The sequence below is a fragment of the Topomyia yanbarensis genome, chromosome 3 (genome assembly GCF_030247195.1).
Source record: "Topomyia yanbarensis strain Yona2022 chromosome 3, ASM3024719v1, whole genome shotgun sequence".
In the NCBI taxonomy this organism is placed as follows: Eukaryota; Metazoa; Arthropoda; class Insecta; order Diptera; family Culicidae; genus Topomyia; species Topomyia yanbarensis.
The window spans coordinates 302,898,602-302,923,538 of record NC_080672.1 but is presented as its reverse complement, the minus strand read 5'-3'; the positions used below and the strand labels follow the sequence as shown (position 1 = coordinate 302,923,538).

General features: G+C 40.0%; 1 protein-coding gene across 1 annotated transcript in view; it reads right to left on the bottom strand.

The window, feature by feature from the left end:
* LOC131688664 (mucin-2-like) overlaps window positions 1-24,937 on the bottom strand; it is a 114,934-nt gene that overhangs the window by 16,184 nt on the left and 73,813 nt on the right. The window contains exons 2-10 of the mRNA XM_058973081.1: window positions 3,544-3,846; window positions 3,442-3,483; window positions 3,285-3,380; window positions 2,986-3,201; window positions 2,802-2,921; window positions 2,494-2,745; window positions 837-2,438; window positions 591-671; window positions 262-534 (exon numbers count right to left, since the gene is read on the bottom strand). Of these exons, the coding sequence (XP_058829064.1) occupies window positions 262-534; window positions 591-671; window positions 837-2,438; window positions 2,494-2,745; window positions 2,802-2,921; window positions 2,986-3,201; window positions 3,285-3,380; window positions 3,442-3,483; window positions 3,544-3,846 (2,985 nt within the window). The remainder of the gene's footprint in view (window positions 1-261; window positions 535-590; window positions 672-836; window positions 2,439-2,493; window positions 2,746-2,801; window positions 2,922-2,985; window positions 3,202-3,284; window positions 3,381-3,441; window positions 3,484-3,543; window positions 3,847-24,937) is intronic.

Genomic DNA, 24,937 nt, shown 5'->3' with positions numbered 1-24,937 from the left:
ATTTGTTTTCCTTCAAATTCCCCGTGTAAACGAAATTTTTTGCTTCAATTTAAAATGTCAAAGCAGCCCAATAGCAACGTAGCTGAACAAGACTACTGTATAAGAGAAAGATTGCGCAATCTACTGTCGAGCTGTTTTTATGATGATTCAGACACCATTATTGTTATTTTGACTGGTTACTAGTGCTACTATTTAAACACCGCAAATCTATGTTTACATAGTGTCAACAGTTTACACATTCATACACCCTGCATCACTTACCCTGGTTGTTGTTGTAGTAGGCCGTGTCGTAGTCCTTGCGGTCGTAGAAGGTGGTAGGTACTCCTGTGAAGGAGTTGTCCTACGTGTTGTGGTGGTGGTTGTAGTAGGTCTCGTAGTGCTCACCCGGTTCGGTAGTGTGAAACTGCTTTCCGGTTTCTCGTAGAAGTATCCACAGGAACCGTCCGGATTCTGTTGGGAGGGAGGACACTGGGTCGTTGGCACTGACCGTCGGGTAGTCGTTGTACTTCGACGGGTGGTCGTGGTGGTTGTTGGCTACAAAAGAGAGCAATTCATGATGATTGTTGACTGTTCAAAGATATTCAACTAACCCTGGTTGTAGTTCTCGTTGTCGTAGATGGTGTGGTTCTACGAGTAGTCGTCGTAGTGGGCCTCGTGGTGGTCGTTGTGCGCTATCAAAATGATCAAATTAAAAATAGTTAGCTGTCGTAGCCAAATATAACATGCACCACCATATCAAAGTTATTGGATAACAGTGTAGTCTAGCTTTCCAGAGTATTTGATCGTTAGTGGGGTATGGTACTTCGGAAACCAATAAACAATAATTGTTAACCTACCCTCGTAGTTGTGGTGGTAGGCTGTGTAGTTGTTCTAGCTGTTGCAGATGGTGGCAAATATTCCTGCGACGGAGTCGTTCTTCGAGTAGTAGCTCGCGTGGTCGTAGTAGTTGGTCTAGTGGTTGTCACTTTCTGTGGAAGGGTAAAGCTTTGCTCTGGTTTTTCGTAAACATATCCACAAGAACCATCCGGGTTTTGCTGAGATGGAGCACATTTGGTGGTCTGTATGACGCGTTGCGTGGTCGTTGTTGGTCGTGTTGTTGTGGTGCGTCTGGTGGTTGTGGTTGTCGGTCGCGTGGTTGTCGTAGTTCGCCTTGTGGTAGTAGTGGTAACAGTAGGTCGAGTTGTCGTCCGTATTGTAGTAGGCGGTAGGTACTCCTGCGATGGAGTCGTTCTTCGAGTTGTTGTTCTTGCTGTCGTCGTTGTCTGACGAGTGGTGGAAACTTTCTGTGGCAGTGTGAAGCTTTGTTCGGGTTTCTCGTAGAAGTATCCACAAGAACCGTCGGCATTTTGTTGCGATGGTGGGCACTTGGTTGTTGGGATTACCCGTTGAGTTGTGGTTGTTCTTTGAGTGGTTGTTGTGGGTCTAGTAGTAGTTGTCGTTGGTCGAGTTGTAGTCGTAGTTCGTCTAGTGGTTGTTGTTGTTGGTCGTGTGGTAGTTCTTGCCGTAGTCGATGGTGGTAGGTACTCCTGCGATGGGGTTGTTCGTCGAGTTGTTGTTCTGGTGGTGGTTGTAGTAGCGCGGGTTGTGGAAACTTTTTGAGGTAGCGTAAAGCTCTGCTCTGGCTTTTCGTAAATATACCCACAGGATCCGTCCTGGTTTTGCTGCGATAATGGACACTTCGTTGTCGCAATTATTCGTTCAGTAGTTGTTATTCGTCTAGTAGTAGTGGTTGGGCGAGTCGTGGTTGTAGTTCGAGTTGTCGTTGTTGGTCTAGTAGTAGTCGTAGTACGTCTGGTTGTAGTTGTTGTAGGCCGCGTAGTTGTTGTTCTAGCTGTTGTTGATGGAGGAAGATATTCCTGCGAAGGGGTTGTTCTTCGTGTGGTTGTTCTAGTGGTGGTAGTAGTAGGGCGAGTTGTAGATACTTTTTGAGGTAGAGTGAAACTTTGCTCCGGCTTTTCGTAGACATATCCGCAAGATCCATCGGGATTTTCCTGTGAAGGCGAACACTTGGTAGTCTGGATGATTCTCTGGGTCGTAGTTAACCTTTGTGTAGTTGTTGTAGGGCGTGTTGTTGTGGTCGTTCGCCTGGTGGTAGTAGTAGTTGGACGGGTAGTTGTAGTAGTACGCCTTGTAATGGTTGTTGTAGGTCTTGTGGTTGTTGTGGTAGGCCGTGTTGTAGTTCGGGTGGTTGTTGATGGAGGCAGATACTCTTGAGATGGCGTAGTTCTACGTGTTGTAGTTCTGGTAGTAGTTGTTGTTGGCCTTGTCGTGGTCTGACGTTGAGGTAGTGTGAAACTTTCCTCCGGTTTCTCGTATATATAACCGCAGGATCCATCCGAGTTTTGTTGCGAGACTGGACACTTAGTCGTTTGAATGACTCTTTGTGTCGTGGTTGTCGGGCGAGTTGTGGTGGTTGCTCGGGTCGTGGTGGTAGTACGCTTGAAAGCAATTGTAGAATTTAGTTTAGATATTCAACTAAAATCAGTAACTTACTCTCGTAGTTGTTGTTGTAGGCCTTGTCGTCGTTCTGGTGGTCGTTGAAGGTGGAAGGTACTCCTGGACGGGAGTTGTTCTTCGCGTCGTGAGTCTGGTTGTGGTTGTGGTAGGCCGGGTTGTTGTCACCTTTTGAGGAAGCGTGAAACTTTGCTCTGGTTTTTGGTAATAGTATCCACATGATCCATCGGGATTCTGTTCACCTGGTGGGCATCCAGCTGTGGTTTGAGGGCGAGTGGCCGTTGTGGTTCGCTGAAAATAAGTTGATTTATGACCTCATTATTATGAAAAATGAAAAAAACTCATACCCTCGTTGTCGTTGTGGTGGGCCTTGTTGTGGTCGTTGTTCGGGTGGTTGTGGTCGTAGGCCTTGTTGTGGTCGTAGTTCTGGTGGTCGTGGTGGTAGGCCTTGTTGTGGTAGTTGTCCGCTAGACACAAAAAATATTTCTATAACATGCCTTGCTGTAAATGCGAGCGTTTGCTATTACTCACCCTTGTAGTCGTAGTTGGTGGTAGATATTCTTGGGATGGCGTAGTTCTACGAGTTGTGGTCGTAGTTGGCCTCCGTGTAGTTGTAGTCGTTTCACGCTGAGGTAGTTCGAAAGACTGATCGGGTTTAGGATAGGAGTATCCACAGCTTCCGTCTGGGTTTCGCGAAGAAGATGGGCATTCCGGCTTTCGCGTTGTTGTGGTAGTCCTACGTGTAGTCTGAAAACATCGGAAAACATCAGCTATGCTTTCGAGTGGTCCTTTATACAAGACCTTCGTGTTAATTGTTAATGTTTCTATACCGTTGTGGTTGTTGTTGGCGGCCTTGTGGTTGTTGTTGTTTGCCTGGTTGTCGATGGTGGTAAATATTCCACTACGGGAGTCGTTCTTCTCGTGGTCTATAGAAAACAACAAACAATTATAATGCTGAATTTTTATTCATAGAACTAAAGCATTTACCGTTGTGGTTCGGCGAGTCGTCGTAGTTGTTGGACGGGTAGTCTGTAAATAAACAATCTCGATAACAATCCAGTTACGATAATATAAAGATGGAAACCTTACCGTTGTGGTCGCCCTCGTTGTCGTCGTCGTTGGCCGCGGTGGCAAGGTGAAACTCTGCGTTGGCTTCGGATAGTCATACCCACAACTTCCGTCGGGATTTTCAGCAGTAATAGCACATTTTTTCGCCGTTGTCGGCGAAGGTTGCGGAGGAGGTCGGGTCGGTGTTTCGAATGGTATTTTTGGTTTATCGTAGTGATACCCATCGAAGCCGATGTCGTTCTGGGAGTTACCTCCTCGAAGTAGCGTAGAAATATCGGCTTTGCATGTTGCTAGTGCTGTACATAATAATAAAGCTATGATCCTCTGTAAGAATAGAAGAAAAAAGTAAGCAATTAATTTCATGTTTGTTAGAATTGAAAGTAATTGGAAGTAACCGAAGTTAGAATGGGCAGCGGGTTTGGTTTCTTTCTTAAAAATTTTCGAATTATCAACATTACAACACACAAAACCTTACAGACTTGATGCAACAAGCGAATGAAAAAAATATTAAAATCATCATACAGCCCTTCAGATTTTCGTTTTGCTTTCGTCGCACCACTTTCTATTGCTCATGAGTTTTCCGCAGCTATCTCAGTCTTTGAGCCATTTCGCTCATCTCTCCTTTTCGTCTCCTTCTATTTAGCTCTTGTCTCAGTGAGCCGATAAGTTGCTGATTTCATGAGCCGTTTAGCTCCTGTTTCCGCGAGACATTCAGCCCCCAGCCTTATCACGAGGAATTGGAGAAATTTCTCCCGATACCGATACCCGCTTTCTTGAACCATCTAGCTGCCAGCTTTATCGAACTCTACTCGGATATTATCCGACGGTGAAACTACGATACTCTGACTGAACGTTCCTCGGTAGCGGAATTTCTCTCGATGCAGAAGTCTGTTTCGTGAGCCTGCTCGCTTCGTTGGTCCCTTCGACACATCCTCTGCTGCTCGCAGAGTATAGGGGAATTGTGGGTAAAATGAACAGGGGGAGTAAAATGAACAGGTAGCCAAATCAATGTGTGTGTGTGTGTGTTAACCATCCTATCTCCCACTAGCTGGTAGTGATCTACAGAAAAAAGATGTTTGCATGTATTTAAACATTCATGCAAATAACTTGGTTCACGGATTTAGGAAGGTGATAGCTCAATTGACTTTCCGATGACCCATTTCGTGTACAGTGCCAGACATGTTCCGAGGTCATCGTTCCATCAACTAGCCCCGCCTTACTGTAATGTTTGTATCAATTGGATTGTAACATTACAGTAAAACTTTCGATTCCATTTAAGCAGGAAATCGACGCGTATTTAGTATATTGGATCAATTTGTATATATAACATAATACATGTGTACTAGAAAACTTACCATTTCTGCAGTTTTCTACCTGCATTCCTATCTCCCATTTATGTCTCCTTTGACTCTCATCCACATATCTTGAATTCCTGCTTATTTAAGAAAGAAAAGGGGAAATAATAAAAAAAGAACCGATAGACTCCGTGTTTTCCTCAGCACTTTCATTTCTCTTAGTCTGGTATCACTGCCTGTTGGACTTGTGTAAGTTGTTTCATTGGACATCTCCAAGGGGCTGTAATTGGAGGAAGATCTGACTTCTATCCAGAAGTATCAGTTTTTCACATTAATAGATTATACGTGTGCACTACAAAACAATCCCGTGTATAACATTTTTTGAACATTTATATGTTCATATACACACATGTATACATACATATATATACATACATAGATACACACGTGTATACATAAAAAATAAACACATACTTTCATACACACATACATATACAAATACCTACATACATATACGCATTGTACACACATATACACAATAACACACATATACTCGAGTTGAAGGAGGACCCCACGATTAACAGCTCAACTATACAAGAGATTATTACCACATCACTGGGTGAAAGGGCAGCAGTTAAAGCCTTAAGCCCGTAGACAGTGATTATGTGTAGAGACCAGAATGATATCAGGACTGTGAACGAGCTGAAAGGTGCACTGAAGCTTCGTTTTAACCTGGGCGAGTTGCACATGACGATCCAGGTATTTGGTCTTTGGATATTTGGTCTTTCAGGTATTTGGTCTTTGGATTTGGTCTTTGGATATTTGGCAGAGGCAAGGACTTGGACATATCAATGATGTGCTGGAATAGCATCTTACGAGAGATTGCCCGCGAGGTCAAAGTGCATGTTGTCGTTTATGTACAACCGATTTGACATTTCCACGAGTTTCACATTATTAAATAAAAATCAACTTCTCATAATTGTTACAGATTCCATGTACGGCATATACAGTAATGTTTCGACTATATCACGCCCAGTTATATACATAGGGATGGATGAGCACATGCATAAAACAATATTTAAGTACATGCATATATATTCATTTAAATATATACATACTGACTTACATATGCATACTAGGGTGGGGCAAAATGATCGTTTTTTCAGCACAGCACTTTTTTGGTTCCTTTTGGGGTCCCAAACAACTGTGCAAAATTTGGGGTCGATTGGTGTTGACCCGGCGTAGCGCATTGCGTTTGAAATTTGTATGGAGATTAGTATGGGAAAACCTACATTTTTGCATTTTTAATTTTACAGACTACAATGCTTTCTTTAGTATGCAAACAAATAGATAGAAGTGTAGTCCATGATATGCTGAACAACTTTGCCGAAGGATGTATGGTGTTTGAATGTCTCTAAGCCAAGTTATAGCTGTTCAAAGTTCGATACATCAAATTAAATGCCAAAAATCATTTTTATTGCCAACACTGCCGGTGTACCATGGTATTTCATATAGCATTCCAAAATAACATTATATATTTTAGTTTTACCACATTGGTATGTTTGGATGAATTATTCAAAAGCCTTAGCTCAATTTCATGCGCGTAGGTAGTTGAGCAATAGGGCGTAGAGAGTGGGGATGGGGGGGGGACTTTAATATGTAGAAATTCGAACTGAAATGTTGTCGAGTTGGAATGTTCAGATGAATTATTTCAAAACAATTACACAATGTCCTACGCATAATAGTAACGATGAAATAAAACATACTGTATCCCTTTGCCTTGACTTTTATCAATAGAAGTTACGTTACAGACTAAATTAACTGATGTCGCGTTGATATGTCAGAGGATTATATTTCGGTTTAACAGTTGTGTGTCCGACGCGGTACCCGGGTACCTTTTTAAGTTTCAATTAATTAAATTCCTATGTTTTATCCATAACTGGAAATTGAAATTTTGTGACATCTTAGAACTTCACTAAGTCAAGCTTTTGGGTTAATAATATTGTTGATATAGTAAGGGTGGGAGTGAGGAGGGGCTCCTGATTTTTTTTACTACGTAACAGGCCGACGTGGGTACCCGGGTACCCACAAAACTAAAATGCTCATAACTAAGGTAATATCCAACCGATTTCGATACTTTTGGCCGTTTTGGATTCAAGAACTCATCCACTTTTGGACTTGGTAAAAATGAATCGGGTTACTCCATTCGGTTCCCGGGAATCCGGGTTTCAGGAAGCAGGTTCCAGTGCGGGGGTACTATTTGCGAACTTCAATGGAATACTAGCAATATGGGCATTAAAATTCTTGGAATTGTATCAGTAGGCTGCATCTCGTAGTTTTGGAACCATTTGGTGATTTGACCCCGGAACGGACATTCCGGAGCAGGTTCCTGTGAGGCCGTGAGTGGCCATTCCATTCCAGTTCCATTTTTCAAATTGCCATAGGGCCCCGTAACAATAAAAAACAGACCTCCGAGACAATTTGAAGAGTTTTGATACTCATATTGCTAGGACATTATTAAAATTTACAAATCATATCCTAGTACTGGAACATTACTCCGGAAAATCCGGATTACCAAAAACCAGATCCATTATTCCGATTCTATTGTACAAAATCAAAAAGCAGACGAGTTCCTGAATCCAAAACATCTAAAAATGTCCAAATCGGTTAAAGGAAGCCATAGTTATGAGCATTTCAATTTATGGGTACCCGGGTACCCTCGTTGGCCTGTTAAAGGTGTTTTTGTTGGACACATAACTGTTAATACGCATTATGATTTGATAGCATGCTCATTTCTATGCTGTTCGATCACGAAGCGTGAAGCTAATTTCTGGATTTCAAAATGAAATCCACCAGATCCCTACAACAATTTTTGCTTCAGGTGATCGAACAGCGTCGAAATGAGCCTCTCATCAAATCATAGTGCCTATTAAACTGAAATATAATCAATGCAATTCTCTGACATATAAACTCGACATCAGTTGATTCAGTCTGTAACGTAACTTCTATTGATAAAAGTCAAGGTAAAGGGATACAGTATGTTTTATTTCATCGTTACTATTATGCGTAGGACATTGTGTAATTGTTTTGAAATAATTCATTTGAACATTCCACCTCGACAACATTTCAGTACGAATTTCTACATATTAAAGTCCCCCCCATCCCCCCTCACCCCTCACTACGCCCTATTGCTCCACTACCTACGCTCATGAAATTGAGCTAAGGCTTTTGAATAATTCATCCAAACATACCAATGTGGTAAAACTAAAATATATAATGTTATTTTGGAATGCTATATGAAATACCATGGTACACCGGCAGTGTTGGCAATAAAAATGATTTTTGACATTTAATTCGATGTATCGAACTTTGAACAGCTATAACTTGGCTTAGAGATATTCTAACACCATACATCCTTCGGTAAAGTTGTTCAACATATCCTGGACTACACTTCTATCTATTTGTTTGCATACTGAAGGAAGAATTGTAGTCTGTAAAATTAAAAATGCAAAAATGTAGGTTTTCCCATACTAATCTCCATACAAATTTCAAACGCAATGCGCTACGCCGGGTCAACACCAATCGACCCCAAATTTTGCACAGTTGTTGTGGAACCCAAAAAGGAACCAAAAAAGTGCTGTGCTCGGTTGATGTGACTATGATTACGTTTTTCCATATAACAATGCCCCACCCTAATGCATACAAAGATACGTACATATACATATGAATATACACAGATACATGCATACACATATGGATACATAAGCGTGACACAATCGAAACATTACTGTATAATAAATTATTAAAGAAATTTTTGATAAATATATCTTCAGAATATGGATGTTATGTTTATTTATAATAACTATGCATGCACGTTATGGATATGCTCCTTTACTTTATCTCTCCATCGTCTGTTGACAAGTTAGCATGTACCACGATTGGCGTTTGAATGTTTGCGTTGCAGACTCAACTCGCTCGAAGTTCATTATAGTATCCGTATGACATTCAATGGCCATAGACTCCTTTACGGCTCATATATGTACACATCGCATGACACAACGACCACATCACCAGCTGGTGGAAAATAACAAGATGGCAAAAGCAAATGGGTCCGTTTTCAACCAAGAAACCGCAATAATGTTCGTGAAACCGACCGACAAGAACTCAATTGATACGAAAAAGCATCCTATGGACGAATCCATGTGCATTCATTTTGTACAAGATGTTACATTAGGTGGAATCCCCGACAATGAGTTGAATCAGGTGGAATATCGCTATGTGCGGGTTCCACTTCTTATACACATGCAACCGCGATGCTATTCAAGTCGTCAAATAAGCCACTACTCATTGCACCGAGTTATCTAACCAATACCGTACCTCTCGACTCTCTCGCCACGTAACAATTCTCGACAAACACACGACTACGGCTCAAAAGCCAACTGCCAAAACCCTCCCGAAAGGAAATTCCGAACAAACCGCTAATGGCCAAACACAGTATACAGCAGTTAATGAAAGAGAAAACATTTCTCTTTTATTTACTACAAACATCTGTGACTGATGAGCAACGGTCTGTCCGAAATCCCCCCTCAAAGAGAACTCCGACAGCCGGCCCCCAAGCCGCAATCATATGTTTGTCGAGAATTGAACAATTGTGAATGGGAAGCAACAAGGGACCACAGGTCACAGACAACACTCAATGAATAACCCCACCCTACAGCGAACAAGAACAGATACACACACTCATTCCGTCACCCTCGCAACCCTTGCACAGAATCCACCTCTTGCAATCGATTCGTTTGGCGAACACAAGACGCACCGATTCAATACACATACACACCAATCCACCTCTCGTCAGAGCCCCACACACCGAGCGCTCCCTTACGGACGCCCACCCACGAGTCACCAAACAGAAAACGATGCAACACCACGCAAATCACTCTCTACCAGTGCCCCACTCCGTGGGTAAGCAATCGCTCCCAAGAACCAACACATACACCTTCCATAAGAACTCTCTGTATCTCATTATCAAGCACTACTCACACGACACATCATGCTTCCGTGACCGGTACGGAACGTCAAGACTAGTCACATGCAGCTAAATGGAGGCACTCATGCACAACATCAACAGCACGGCACGTCCCGACGCACAGCACGTGTGAACGGGCACACAAGAAACGCATTCAACCCATCCTGACGTAACGGTAACGCTACGTTGACGTCGATGGAAGCCGATGCATCGCCCGAATCGTGCTTTAGGATGTACGACCCTCAACCTCCACTCTGCATAGAGCCACTCGGCTCTCCAACACGGAAGCCCCCGCTCAAACGCTCCTCACGCACACTCCTGCAACAAGCAACCGAAGATGTCAAAGAATGCAGCAATTAGTCCTGACTAGCACCTCTACATGCACAGACTCTCAGAGAGGCACCCACTTTCACAACAATCTCGAAAGACTCCATCCGGCTCATACCGCCGATCATCGAGGGAAAGCACAGACCGGTACCATTGCCCTCAGAATCCATCGAAAAACCACAGCAAAGCCAGGACCTCCGTCAACGTGCATCAGTGCATCGATCCTCAGCTCAACATTCCCGAATGCTGAGAAAACAAACGTGCCAAAACACAAAAGAAACTTAGTTTATGTTTCCAGTTTTTTTTCCCTCTCATTATTGTAATTTGCTTCAATATAGGGCTAGACACGGCAACACTGGTCCGCAGTGTGCGCTTCAATCATTGAGACACTTGAAGGTCCCGTGTGTTTACAAGGTCAGGCCAGTACAAGGTCATTCTCAGGTCCAAAGTTGTCCATTTCAAACTAACAAATACAAAACATCTACTCTTCCACAACCTGCAACTGTCACATTCATCGAACACACCTTATAGATGCAATCCACTTGGTCGATTTTCACAATCTGTCTGCCGCAGCTAGCAAGTTTGATAACACACACACTAACTTCCTCGATGCTTCCCCTTTTCACTATCACTAGCAACCAGCACACTCTCATCCATCTCTCAAGGTCCCATTGAGGCACGCTTATTAGGGCTGAATCAGTGCTCTTGTACACCAAAATACAATTAAATTGACGATCCATACATTTTTTAACATTAAATTTCCGGCCCATTAATAGAATGCCTTGGAAAATACTCACCATATCATGGCATTTTATTTCATCTTTATACTCTTCGTTGTAGTTCTGTCATTTGTTTGACCAAAGATTTCAGCTGGCCGCCAGAGATTCTTATTTTTTTTCTCTCACGGCAGCCTTTATTTCTCTCGCGGCACTCGCCTACTGGCACCGTCCATTTTCTCCTTCCGGCTCGATAAACTTACACTACTATGGCTCTCACAGTATACAATTTTTCAAATTTACACACACATTTACCGAGTAAAATATGTCTGTTCTGGCCTTCTTATGAAATCATTCAACTTGAAAATCATTCTCAGCCCAAATTAACCGATAGTATTCAAAGAACTTCACAACTTCTGCAATCCCTGAACACTAACCCGGCGTCTCAATCACTTTTCTGGGATTCAAGCCTTCAATCACCGTTACAATTTCACCATTAGAAAGGATCAGCAAAACACGTCCACGCGAGCCACTCGTTTGAAGGCTATCAACAGGTAGCCAAATCAATGTTAGTTAAATTTAGAACAAACTTCACAGAAACGTGACCTACCAAGTATTCAAAGGATATTGAAATCATTCCTTTTGATAAAAAGCTGTCGAATGTGAAATAAATATGATGAAAACCAAAATCGGCATTCATGTTTGTCGCTGATGTTAAATTCGGCATGTAGAATATAAGGTCTTTTGTGGTGAAATTTTAATCTAATTGTGAAAATGGTGTTACATGACAGTAACTGAACCTCTTGCAGATATTTCACAGCAATAAGTAGGGATTAGGACAAATTGGTTCAATCGGAACGGCTTTTTTTGGCTACAAAATGCCCTGTGTGTATGCAATGCTCATGAGCCGCTGGGACATCAGCATTGCTCGGAAAATGGTTTTCAACACTAAGCATTGCATACATACAGAACATTTTGCAGGTCACTAGAAAGTGTTCATTTTACCACCAGCACATGTTCATTTTACCCACACGCTATAAACATGTCGTCGCTGTTGTGCTATCTTATGACAAGCGCCATTTAGCTCATTTCGAGAAAAACGATTTTTAAAGTTTGAGATTGAATATCTTGAAAATTATAAATGGTATAAACAATTCAATGAAGACAATTGATGCTTCTATCTATTCTTTATAAATCTCTCAAATATTATGAGGATCGGTTGACAATGTTGCGAGTTTTGACTATAAATGTAAACAAAAGTCGCACTCACACGTGTCATAGGTGTGTATAGATGACAAAATTTGTATGGCGTGTCATAACCGTGCATGGAAAATTTTCCATAGAAAAAAATCATCAATTATTAACTTTTATTCATATGTTTGGTTTAGTTTGGCCTATAAACAATCGGTGAGATGCATTTTAAAGGAAATGAGTCAGAGAATCTAGCAAAAATAGTTATTTTTGGTTACAGTGTTGCCAAATATGCTATATTTCCAGTTTAAAACTAAAACTACATTTTTCTCACAATTCGTGTAATTTTGTTTTGAAAATTATTATGCCATTGTGTTCTTTAGAGAGTTTTACACATAAAAACATCTTATATATCAAGATATCTTGAGCTAATCCTTAGACACAGTCATTTGAAGCAAAAAATTCAAAATTTCTCATCATGTTTTTTGCTATATCTCAGTAACCAAGCAGAATATCAAAATTCGGAAAACGCCACTTTGTAGAGATTTTTAGACACGTGATGTGGCATATCTAACTCAGTTTACCCCAAAATGGCGTTTGTCATAAGATAGCACAACAGCGACGATGTCTCTTTTTAGGACATGTTTTGAAATCAAGAATAATGTTTGAAAACTTGTGTTTATGTCGAAGTATTTTAACGAAATATGTACAAAACATCTTTAACAAGAAACGTATAAGGTGATTGTAGTATCTCAATCACTTATTAGTTAGAAAATAATGACTTTGCTTAACGTGTTCATTTTACCACCAGTTCCCCTACTCGACAATACTCTGTTGATCTCTTCCTAGATATGCTCATTATGGCACATGTCTTGGACGATATTGTGGACCGTCACGCTGGGCATACCCCTTCGAACGTCTAAGAACCTATGACATTCGAAGACCACGTCTTGCAGCGTCTTTTGCACGCGCACACACTCCGGGCAAAAGGGTCATGAAATATGTCCAAACCGAACTAATCGAAAAACGAGTAGAGAACAAGATAATCGGGAACCTCTCTCTCTCCAACCCCTAGTCACGCAGCGGTTCTCCAGCCTAGTTTACCATATTTAAACATCCTTTTGACGTTGCCCTCATTTGTCGGTCTTCATCCTTTATCTAGAAGTAGAAGGGCTTGCCGATACTGGAACGAGCGTGTCCATCATTAGTTCACGTCAGCTGATTGATCGTCTAGAGTTGAAAAATCGGCCTTGAAACCTGAAGATCCGAACAACTGACCGAACTGCCCTGTACATCACCCGATTTGTGTATCTAAAAAGTGGAATGCTAATCAGGTGTCACTTTTTCCGAGTTTGGTACAACACAACGTAGGGATTAATCGCTGGCGCGATCATAATGGTGTATTATGCTGCAATTGCTACGGGCGTGATCACCGGGCAGAAGGGTGCCAGGAGTCATCCCGGTGCCTTCGGTGCAATGAAAAATTTCATTCTCCTCTGCATATGGTATCATGCCGACCGCAGTAACACGTCAACTACAACAGTACACAGTCGCCATAAAACACTCATTATCATGAACAATTCGCCATGAAGCTACATATTATTACTGTTTTTCTCATTAATAAATACTTAATTCTTTTCGACATTTACATTTACTTACTTACATTGACTTGATCGAGTGTAGATTGTAGATGAAGCCGCCTCTGCAGTGTCCTTTGTGGCTGAACACACACTAAATTTAAATTTACCTGAATAAACGTCATGACGTAATGGGTCGTTGACGTTCGATGCAGGGCTCAGATTGTGTATTCTTACGAAGAATACAAAATCTGAGCCCTGCATCGAACGTCAACGACCCATTACGTCATGACGTTTGTTCAGGTAAATTTACATTTAGTGTGTGTTCAGCCACAAAGGACACTGCAGAGGCTGCTTCATCTACAATCTACACTCGATCGAGTAGGTCACTCGTAAGGTGATTCAGGGATTAACTACCACCTCATAATCCGTCGAAGCCTTTTTGAAGTATCGTAACGCATTGCCAAATGCAACGTGCTTCGGTGGGGGTCAATTCAATTTACAATTTATTTCACAATCAAACTAAACAAAAACAACACTATAGGTACCTAACATATTAAAGCGCCTAGTAGTCTTCAACCTAAGAACTCAGCTTTAGCGTCATCCTATACAAATAGAATGTCAAGTCTCAATATAGTTTTGCCCAGCTGCTAGCGGCCAGTCGTGTAGTTGCGATCAGCAGATATAAGAAAACTATTAGAACATCGAACATCGTTATTCATTTGAAATGGTTCAGCGTGATGTCCGAAAAGAAAACAAAATTCTTGAGCGTTTTTTCAAAACGTCATATCTGCAATGAGTTACTCTCTTTGTTTACTTTCTCTTCTGTTAATAATTCGGTCATTTTTACATTTATCCCTCAACTCTTTGCATAATATGCTAGTTAAAACCACCGTCTTTCGATCTGTACTGTAAAATAAATGAAAAGTGTTATAGTGACGCCGTAAAAATCGAAAGAGAAAGTAAACAAAGAGAGTAACTCATTGCAGATATGACGTTTTGAAAAAACGCTCAAGAATTGTGGTAAGCATAAAAATACATTACATTATCCTCCTTCTACGAGGAAAAAAATAATAAATAATCAATTGAAATTGTTTTAACTTTTTCTATAATTAATCTAACCCTATTCTCGTTTCTCGAGATTCGTGCTCAAATACTGTATTGAAGACTTTTAGACTCCATGCTTTGTCTTTCAAGAAAGAATTTTTACTCTAGCGTTTCCTGCCTTTCAAGGAAGACTTTTTACGCGAATGCCTCCTGTCTTTTAAGGAAGACTTATAGCTTTACTTAAACCAAACTAAAAATAATATCACAGACCTAGTCCAAAACGGTACCATTAAACCTAATTACCAATTCACGGCTTTCCATGCCCCATGCTGGGCACCAAATGTACTCGTTCTAATAAGAACGGTGTTACGATATGTTAAAATTTGCCTGTAATATACACCCTAACTGAAAAACTGTAACTTTTATATTTGCCGTAAACCGTCGAATCAAAACACCCAGCTCAACCGTCGATTCAAAATACTACATCGAAGTCAAAAGGCATGTCATAAACGTCATAAAGAGCAACCAAAAAAGAACGCTGCAAACACATACCACGAAACAGTCCGAGTAAAACACACTCACACAAATGAGCACCTCAGTATAGTGCTAGAAACTGCCTCAGAATCAATGTAATACCGCCAAAAAGAGAACAGACGCCGCTGCAGGCGGTTGGAAAATTGTGCGCCAGCACGTTTGATCACGCGCGGAAACTTTATTTAAGGCTCAAGTTACCTCAAGGCTTGGTAGTGTGCGTAAGAAAAATTGTGCTCAGCTTTGCCACCAGATTATCCATTTAAATCTTTTCAAAACTCTAAAAGAATAATATCAATCGATCTATTAGATCATCACGATTCAATTCATGCATAATACCTGCCGGAAAAGCCATCGGCTTAGCTGAATGGTGCTTTTGAAAATGTGGCTGTGGTTTTTTCATTGCGCTGTTGTGTTGCATGCCCCAGCACGGTGTGGTAGTGTGACAAAAAATCACAGCCACTTTTTCAAAGGCACCATTTAGCGAAACCAATAGTTTTTCCAGCAGCTATTTTGTATGATTTGAATCGTTGTGATCTGATAAATCGGCTGATATTCTTCTTTTAGAGTTTTGAAAAGGTTTAAATGTATAATCCGGTGGCAAAGCTGAACACAATTTTTCCTACCCATACTACCCAGCGTTCAAAACTAATACATGCTCAAAAAAGGTAACTTGAACCTTAACTTGCTGCTATGGTACGACCCACGGCCAGCAGCCCGTGTTGTTGTTTCCTGCAAGTGGTTCTAGGTGACATCGAAACGGTAAGCAAATTGTAACTACCAAAAAACCTCACATAAAGCTGTTCAACTTCCAGAACACAAACGACGCCAGACTGAAACGTCGCAGTCGAAGTTGGCTGGAAATTATTTCAGTTCGAGAGGTGATTCACGCATTTCACTGCTTCAACTCACGACCAGTTGCAGCCGTTGGACAGTTGGAACGAGACGGTCTCGCCGAGGTTAGATTTAGTCTGCGTGGCTCGAGTCGACAGAAGCGGTAAGCAAAATGGAGGCATTATGAAAGCCCTTCTGATACCGTTCAATTTCCAGTGTTTGAAAGACGTCAGGCGGAAAATACCCCGGGAAGATCCTCCGGAAGCAAATTGGCTGGCAGTCCGCATTATCAGCACCAGCAAAGACCTCTTTCGGAAGGGTGAGTTAGCGGAAGCGAAACGCAGAGGACTAATGGCAATTGCCCAATAGGGTCTTTTTTCGTTATTATCTTGCAGCATCCTGGCGCTCTGTTGGCCGGTCAGGATTACCGAGTCAGATTCGGCGGAAGTTTGCAGTACCACAACCAGAGGCGGCTGCGTATCTCCCACGTGTACTAGGTTCACGATCGACGAGCGAACCGATCGGATGAAAGCAATAAGGCTGCTAATCAGCGCGAACGTCGTGTAGGAACGCGAACGACGTACAGGAACGTAGACGTCGTGCAGGAAAGTGAACGACGTGCAGGAGCGTAGGCGAAAGGAAAATAGCGGAATAGTCAGTAGATGCATAGTAGGAAGGAGAAAACAAAGAGAAAGGAATAAGAAGAGAAAAAGGGAAGATGGGAATAATAGATGTTTATTGATTTAAGTAACACACGTTCTTTTGATTTAAAATGGTGAATTCTGTCCCTAGTGTTTGCGTTTGGATTCGCATTTAGTAGTTCTGCTCTACCCGCAGCAGGGAACCCGCAACAACGGTTTTCTGATGCCGTCATGGCTCGTGCACATGATACAAAACAATAATTTGCCATCTCGCTTTTGCTGTGTCATAATCGCTGCGAACTGCGACGAAAAAAATCCTTCCAGTACACACAGTCAAACTTCGCTTCCCTTCCGTGGCTCAGGTCAAATGAGAGATGTAACGGTTATTCTGCCGGCAGCAGTGGTAATCCTACACGGTCTGCCAAGTACCAATTGAATATGTATTTAAATCAGGGCCGCGGCGGAACACTTTTTTCCCGAGTGGGTAGTAAGATTCGGAGCGAATTCTACCCGTAGTGACGAAAGATCAGACATGGCGTGTCTAAGTGAAAAGGAAATTCCCGGTTAATAGCTGGTGGTTATTTGAACCAACCTTTGTTAGCGGGCTGTATGACGAACGTGTACGTTGATTACTGATGCTACAAATGTTCCACAACTAAGTACCAATAACTCCATTCTTTTAAATTTCTTTGCATTAATGTTCCGTTCTCCTTGATAAAAGCTTCTTTTTGCGGGTACGACTTGGCTAATGCGAAGGTATCTCCAACGACCAACATCCCCTCAGGCTCAATGGAGGTCGATTTGAATATTTTTCCGATGGCAAAAATAATGCCGATAAGTCTCTTTTTCGATACAAATTATATCCATCTAATACAAACCACCGCTGGATGGACTGTTTTCGGACCAAAGATGAGCCATTTAACATCATTGATACATGCGTGATCCAATTAAACAACACTCTGAAGGATGTTGTTACAAACCCGAAGGAAGTGGCTCCTAGTCTTGGAAATCTTAGAGACCAGCAGTAATTTCCACATGGAACATCAAAACCCCGTCCATATTTGTCATTCCATATATTTTTCCCAAGTTTAAGCATTTACATTGTGCAGGCCCGTGCGCAAGGGAGGGGTTTTGGGGGTTAAATTTCCTTGCAACTTTGAAATTTATTAAATAATTAAAGCAGATAGAAGGCTGTTAATTCTACCATCACCTCTGCATTTACTCATTGCAGGATCGTATTATCATATTACATGTTTTTCGCGAGAATAATACGTAGATAATTGATAGCAATTATTTTATTACATTTCGCCGATCGCTTTTGCTATTATGGTCTTATACATATGTGGTCTTGGCAGCACTATGACGTTTTGACAGGCGTGTTTGTAGATGTGATATACTTCCTGTGCTGTATTGCAATGGAGAGTGGAAATATGAGGTTTGGCATTTGAAAAAGATGCTAACTACGGTCGACTTGACAAAACATCACAATGCAAAACATCTCATCTACAAAATGTTAGCAAAACTTTGGTACGCTATATGTGATATTTTGACTTAAGATTAAATTACCATGTAAAGAGTTATTATTTTACTCTATTATTTATAGATGATAAAGAGTCAATACTTAACTTTTATTTGGCATAATAAACTCAGTTTGTTTACATTTGCTAGATATGACGTTTTGAATAAACGGTATAAATTTATTCATATATTGTCCAAAACTGCAAGGAATCACTTTTTACTACTCTTTGAATATAATAAGACTCAAAAACGTGCAAAACCATTTTGGCCAGGAATTTGGTCAAGTTAAGCTACTGTGCGTCGGATCGTTTGAATTATTCCGAATATGCGCTACGTTGAAAACTCAATTGATAAACTTGATGAAAGCTGAAAAACGCGGTTATTGGTACCGGTTCGTCGATGGATTAACAAGAAAAGCAATGTTTCGTCTTGTGGCTAGGCCCTACGCTGTGTATTCGATTCAACCCTTGACCGGAATACACGGATCCAAAAATCTTTTTTTTCTGGACAGCAGAATTCCATGTAGATCCATTTCACATTCCAACATTCCACCAACGCATTCCAACAATAGACGTTTCGCGATGAAATAATAATACTGTATAAAAACGTAATTATTGTTCTTTAAACAACCAAATTTATCTGACTGCAAAGATACGCTAAACATTGTAGTACGCATATTACCGTAACGTTCGTCAAAGGATTATGCATCGCTTCTATTATTATGACAGTAGTGGGGTGGGTGATGGTAGAAGAGGCTGTGTTGCAGACTTTCGCCCCACAAAACTGATGGTTTTGTATTTACCTATCAACGACATCGCTACAGTTCTAAATAGGCTCTCCGTTCGAGGGGATATGGAAAGCATTCCTTGTATTTCCGGGGGAAACGTGGGAGTTCCTGAGTGCTTTGACTAAAAAATTATACCAGATTCCCTTAGCTTGAGTTCTTTCGCATTGCTTCATTCGGGGTAATGAAAAGGCAGACACTTACGCATTAGAAGGTGAGATATATGAAAGATCGTGTAACTTCAACGACTTTTTAGGTATTCTTTGTCAGAGGAACTGGCATATTTAGTGGACCAATGGAAGTTTAGGAATACAAAAGTTATCAGCAAACCTTAGTTCAAGGGGATGGATGAAGGTCGTTACTTACTTACGTCTCCGGGGTATTGGAGTTGTGGAGAGCGGTTTTTGCGTTTGTGATGATGGTTATGACGACATTAAACATGCTGTCTTGTCGTGCGCCTAGTGTTCTAGCGCCAGATCTCTGTCAAACGAATCTCTTCGGCATCGTTCCTGTCCTAAATGTGGTGGATATCCTCGATCTCCCCTATATGTCTCTCATTTACATCTTTTTAAACGCGATAAATATTTAAATTTAGTTATCTTTTCTCTTTTGCTTGAAATGCTAACAACTGCCTGGAAATCTGGTACTAAAACAGTTCACAGAGGATCCTAGCAGGCCAGTCGGCGATTCGGTTCTTGACGTCCTGACAGTGATCATCAGTTTGTCAAAAAGCTGCAAGTTTAATTTCTTTTTTTCCTGAATTGCTTTCTGTCTTCTCTCCACTTTCTCTGATACGGTCTCTGCTGCTCCAATGTTGGAACCAATCCCTATGGCGCTTGCCTTTTCCTTCCTTATAAAAAGCCTAATCTCCTTGTTTCAATTGTTAACCTTCCGGAATAAGCCACGCTAGTACACTGAGTACACTGCTCTCAAAATCTAGCGAAATCGTCTTAGCGCACCAGCGGCTGCTCGTTCTGTGGGCCATTTGAGCGACTTACGGATAGTTAACCAAATAATAGATAGTTCTTGTAAAAAATCACAAACTTTATATCCAGTGTTTAACAAATATTTTTAACTGCATCCTTTAGTCTGAATAAAATTGAATTATTTTTTTTGTGCATCGATCTGAATTTCTTGTTTTAAGATGTGTCAAAATGCATTCCCCTCAATATTTATATAAAAAATTCAAATTTCAAGCAATAATTTCCTAATTCTTATCCCATATTTTTAATTAATTTTAATTGTAAAGCAAAGAAATTTTTATTTCAATCAAAAAAAATTAAATTGTTGTGCATCGAGAATTTAAGACACATGCATTTTGTGCGCGAGTCATATACGTAGCTAATCTCAAATTTTAGTTTGTTTCAAACTTTCGAGTGGGTAATTCCCCCCTCAGTTATTTTCGAGTGGCTAGTACTACCCATACTACCCACGCTATTCGCCGGCCCTAATTGTAATAAAGAAATTCGGTCAGAAACATTCCTTTTATATCAACCTGGATAAAACATTTGTAACTTTAAAAATGTTATAAACAGTATGATAACGATATGGGGCACTTTGAAAATATCTTTACATATAATAAAATTCAATTCTAATACAGACCATCCGATGGTATATCACTTTTATTGTATGATAAAGATTATAATAACGATAAGGGATACAGTTGACATATCTTCAAAGATAATTGCAATTCTTGGGTGGGTTTTCTAAAGGACGTAAGTACATCAAGAGCATCTCTTTGTTTACTTTCTCTTTCGATTATTAAGGCATCACTTTAAAATTTTCCACTGATTTTCCGGCACATATTCGAAAGGCGACGGTCAAGCAAATTATGCAAAGAATTGAAAGAGTAGATGTTAAAGTGACCCAGATATTAACAGAAGAGAAAGTAGCCAACGAGTGGCTCTCAAAGTACCTATGTTCTTTCGAAAACCCACCCAAAAATTGCTCTTTTGTTCATTCCGGTTATACATCACGTACATCAAGCAGCGTCATTTTGGTTTTGTGCCATGTAAAAATAAAAATGTCTCGAAAATGAAGAAACGCAAGCCAGAACCCAAGAAAAAACATAATGAAAGTAAGTAGTATTTTGTGTATCATTTCACATAATTAATGAGTTTTCCTTGTCTAGAGCACCGTTCGATTAATGAGACGGCTGTAACTGCGCTGAAGCGGGTGGCCAGTTAACAAAATGCCGAAGATTTAGAAAGTAAGGTATGTATGAAAAATACACGCTCAAAGTAGAAGTGCTCCTTCTACTATTAAGTGAACCCGACATTTAAAGCGCACATCCAACAAAGGACCTCTCCGCACTAAGTCGTGTTATGTACGAAACGGAACAGGGCAGAGCCACTTTTTTGTATTTTTCGAAGTGTCGCAAGACGTGGTGAATGTCTTCCATTCCCTTGGGAATACTTAAAACAAAAGAAAAACATTGGCACGGAAGGACTGCGGCTCTGTTCCAACTCATACATATCACGGCGTAATGAGAACAGCACTAGAAGGCGTTTTCAGAAAATCTATCGAAAGTTAATATTTAAAAACAACGGACAAACACACAAAAACTGAAAATTTTATCTGTTACAATGGCATATTTACTCACGAAGAGAATACAGAGGCCTTTTGTCGCAGAACCTCTACATCTTTCAGAGGATTCTCAAGAACTGATCTATTCAAATGGTTCGCAACTATTTGATGCGCAGGCCACCAACTGGATGAGCAAGTGTAGATAAATATTTCGGAATCCGAAACAGAATCTCCTGATATTGAGAAGGTCGTACAGCAAAACATAAAGAAGGTTGATGAGCGTACTCCAGATGAGGTCGATCCATTTCCAGGGCAGGCACAATATTATGGTCTCATAAATAAACCACACGAAAACAATAGCCTGGAGCTCGCGAATGAAACTTGCGACGAACAGGGAAGTTGGGAATGTAAGTACGAGAAACTCGAGGACAAATATCGTCGACTGAAAGAGCAACTCAACAGAAGCAACAACAAAAGTAAATAAGCTCTTTCTTGCGGATAAACTAGCAGAACGAGTCGCAATAGGTGTAGAACCGAACAATGTGACCAAAATTCGAACACTCGCCGACGAAAAGTTAATTAAGCTCTATATTTTTCGCAGAAAATATCCAACCTGCGAAAGGTAAATTGCAGCCTAATAGGGGAATATGGGTTAAAATCACCGCATCACCTAAGGAAATATGATTATAACTGGGCTATAGAACATCAATTGAGAGAATTTAATGAATGATTTCGTCTAGCCAACGTTTCTCTCTGTAAGCACAATCATAACGCTTTGTAAAATATTCAAAAACATAAAAAATATTTAATTCTTCAAAATCATTAAAAATTACCTTTTGAAAAATAAGCGGGCCAAAATGCACCACAACAGCGAGGCAGATTGCACCGCAACAACGGCATGCTCGGAGAACAAGCAAGTAGTTTTGTTTTCTGACGGGATTTCACAGAAGTGTGCCATCAAATAGCCTTAGGTTATGCAATTAGTAAGTAACAATTTTTTCCGTTGTCGATAAAAAAATCAGCAAAATCAAAAAAGGGGGCATTTGGAGCAGAGTTATAAATTTAGCAAAAAGTGAATTATTTAGTAGATTTTTCATGTATAGTGCGACAGAATAACGAAAAAAGGAAAGAAATAGAACTGAAACGCTCTGATATAATAGTAAAAATTGCATTTATAAGAGTTGAAAATCCTTGTTGCACGAGCCACGATAATTACATGAGAAGAGCACGTTATTGTCATTTGTTTATTTCTCGAGCTGCTATTGATGTACGGTTATCAAACTTTGACAGTGTATGTTTACTATGGCAGACTTCCGACTGGTGTTATCCTTTTCTAGAAATTGTTGTCAAACACCGGGAAGCTAATATCATGAAATGGTTCGTTTTTCTGTGGGATAGTATGTACCGTAAAATTGAGTTTTTTTGATCACCGGGGTAAGTTTGATCAAATGAGACTTTTTTCAGTAATGTGCGATATGATCATTCCCTCTAACAAAATCATCGAAACAAAAAACAAACCATATTCTAAACAAGTTCAGCATCTATCGCCAACGATTATTTCGTTATTTACTGTACCTTTTATGATGACAAATTCAATTTGAAAATGATACAATTCTCGACAAACATATGATTACGGCCTAAAAGCCAACTGTCAAAATCTACTTTGAATGGAAATTCCGGACAAACCGTTACATGCCAATCACAGATGTTGGTAGTAAACGAAAGAGAAAAGTTTTCTCTTTCGTAAACTGTTGTGAACTGTTCTCAGCTAGTAACGGTTTGTCTGGAATTTCCATTAAAAGTGGATTTTGACAGTTGGCTTTTAGGCCGTAATCATATGTTTGTCGAGAATTCTCATGTATCTTTTCAATCTGTTCAAACAATTGCTTCAACTGAACGGATCACTTTTTTTAGAAACCGTAAATATTTTTGTCCAATAATTCATTTTAAAAATTCGAAAATTTTGTTAATAACTATTACATTTCGACTATTTTCCTGTAAAAGTTCGATAACAATTGGCTGTATCCTTCTAGGCAATTTTGTTTTCTTACGAGACGACGGGTCATGAAATTGCCTACGGATATGCAATTTACACAACATTTCGAGCGTTACCTCTCATTTCGATACATATATTTTGCTGATCAAAGTTACCCCGAAAACAACGAATGAAAATTTACAATAAAGTAATTTTGTTTTTATAGTATCAATCTATGGGTACCGGTACTTGTTTTTAAAGTCAAAAAGTTACATCTACTGGAATTGAAGTAAGTTATTCGAAAAACTTTTAAAAAAGTGATCAATGTTCCCCCATTTTACGGTACGTTGCAAGATTTGGTGAGAAAGGTGAGGAATTGCAGGCAAATTAAACAGTCGAGTATATAATACTGCACACTAAAGTTTGATTGCCGAATATCAGCAAAATTTTGCTATCATATCAGCAAAATTTTACTGAAATATCAGCAATACTCTTAGCAAAAAATATTTCGCTGAATTTACAGCAATTCAAAACTGTCAAAAATGCTGAACTGTCAGTTTAATTTGCTGGAACTCAGCAAAATTTGCCATTCTTTCACTAATTCTTTCAGCAATCAAATTCTATACATTTGCTGATTTTCGTCAAAATAATGGGCTTTACTAAAAATCAGCGAAACAAAAATTGCAAAGCTGAACTCTTAGCAAATCCAGTTTTGCTGAAAAGTTTCAGAGGAGTGAACAGTGAGGGGGAGGGGTAACCGCTCTCCGTATACCCTCAACTACGCTCCTGTTAAAATCCAGAAACCTTATGCCAGTAAAAAAAATTTGGCCGGGATTAGGTTGACGCTTTTCAGAGTGATTGCATAACCTTTCTATAGGAGAAAGGCAAAAACGTCCACCATTCATTTACCATCTTGGCCAAAGCGGCTGTCAAAATTGTGATTAATCCCAACATAAAACTTGTCACTCTTTACATAGATGCAGAAGTGCTATGATAAACACGTTAGCTGTATAATTTCCTCAGTTATGACCATGGGTTATGGGGTATGTGTCATATGGAAAGATTATTCAAGTGTTTCAAGTTTTGTTGTCGACCTCAAGCAAAAATATCAAATCGCGAAGTAAAATTTCTCACATATGAGCTTTCTGGTTTGTTTGGGTTGTGGATATAAACGTTTCAAGAAATTTCTTCGAAAGAAATGGCTCTTTTAACAAACTTAAAACATTTTTACGAATATTTGGTTGAGAGGTTATTTTTATTTTTGCAAAAAAATATTACATAGTACTGAGTTTTAACAGATTTAATATGGCGCATTCATTTTGCGTTATTTTTTCATTATATTTCGCCATAAATCTTTAATGGCATGCCTCCGAATAAGTATGGAAGGGTTTAAAACACCAATAAAGTTCTTTTATATTCAATATTCT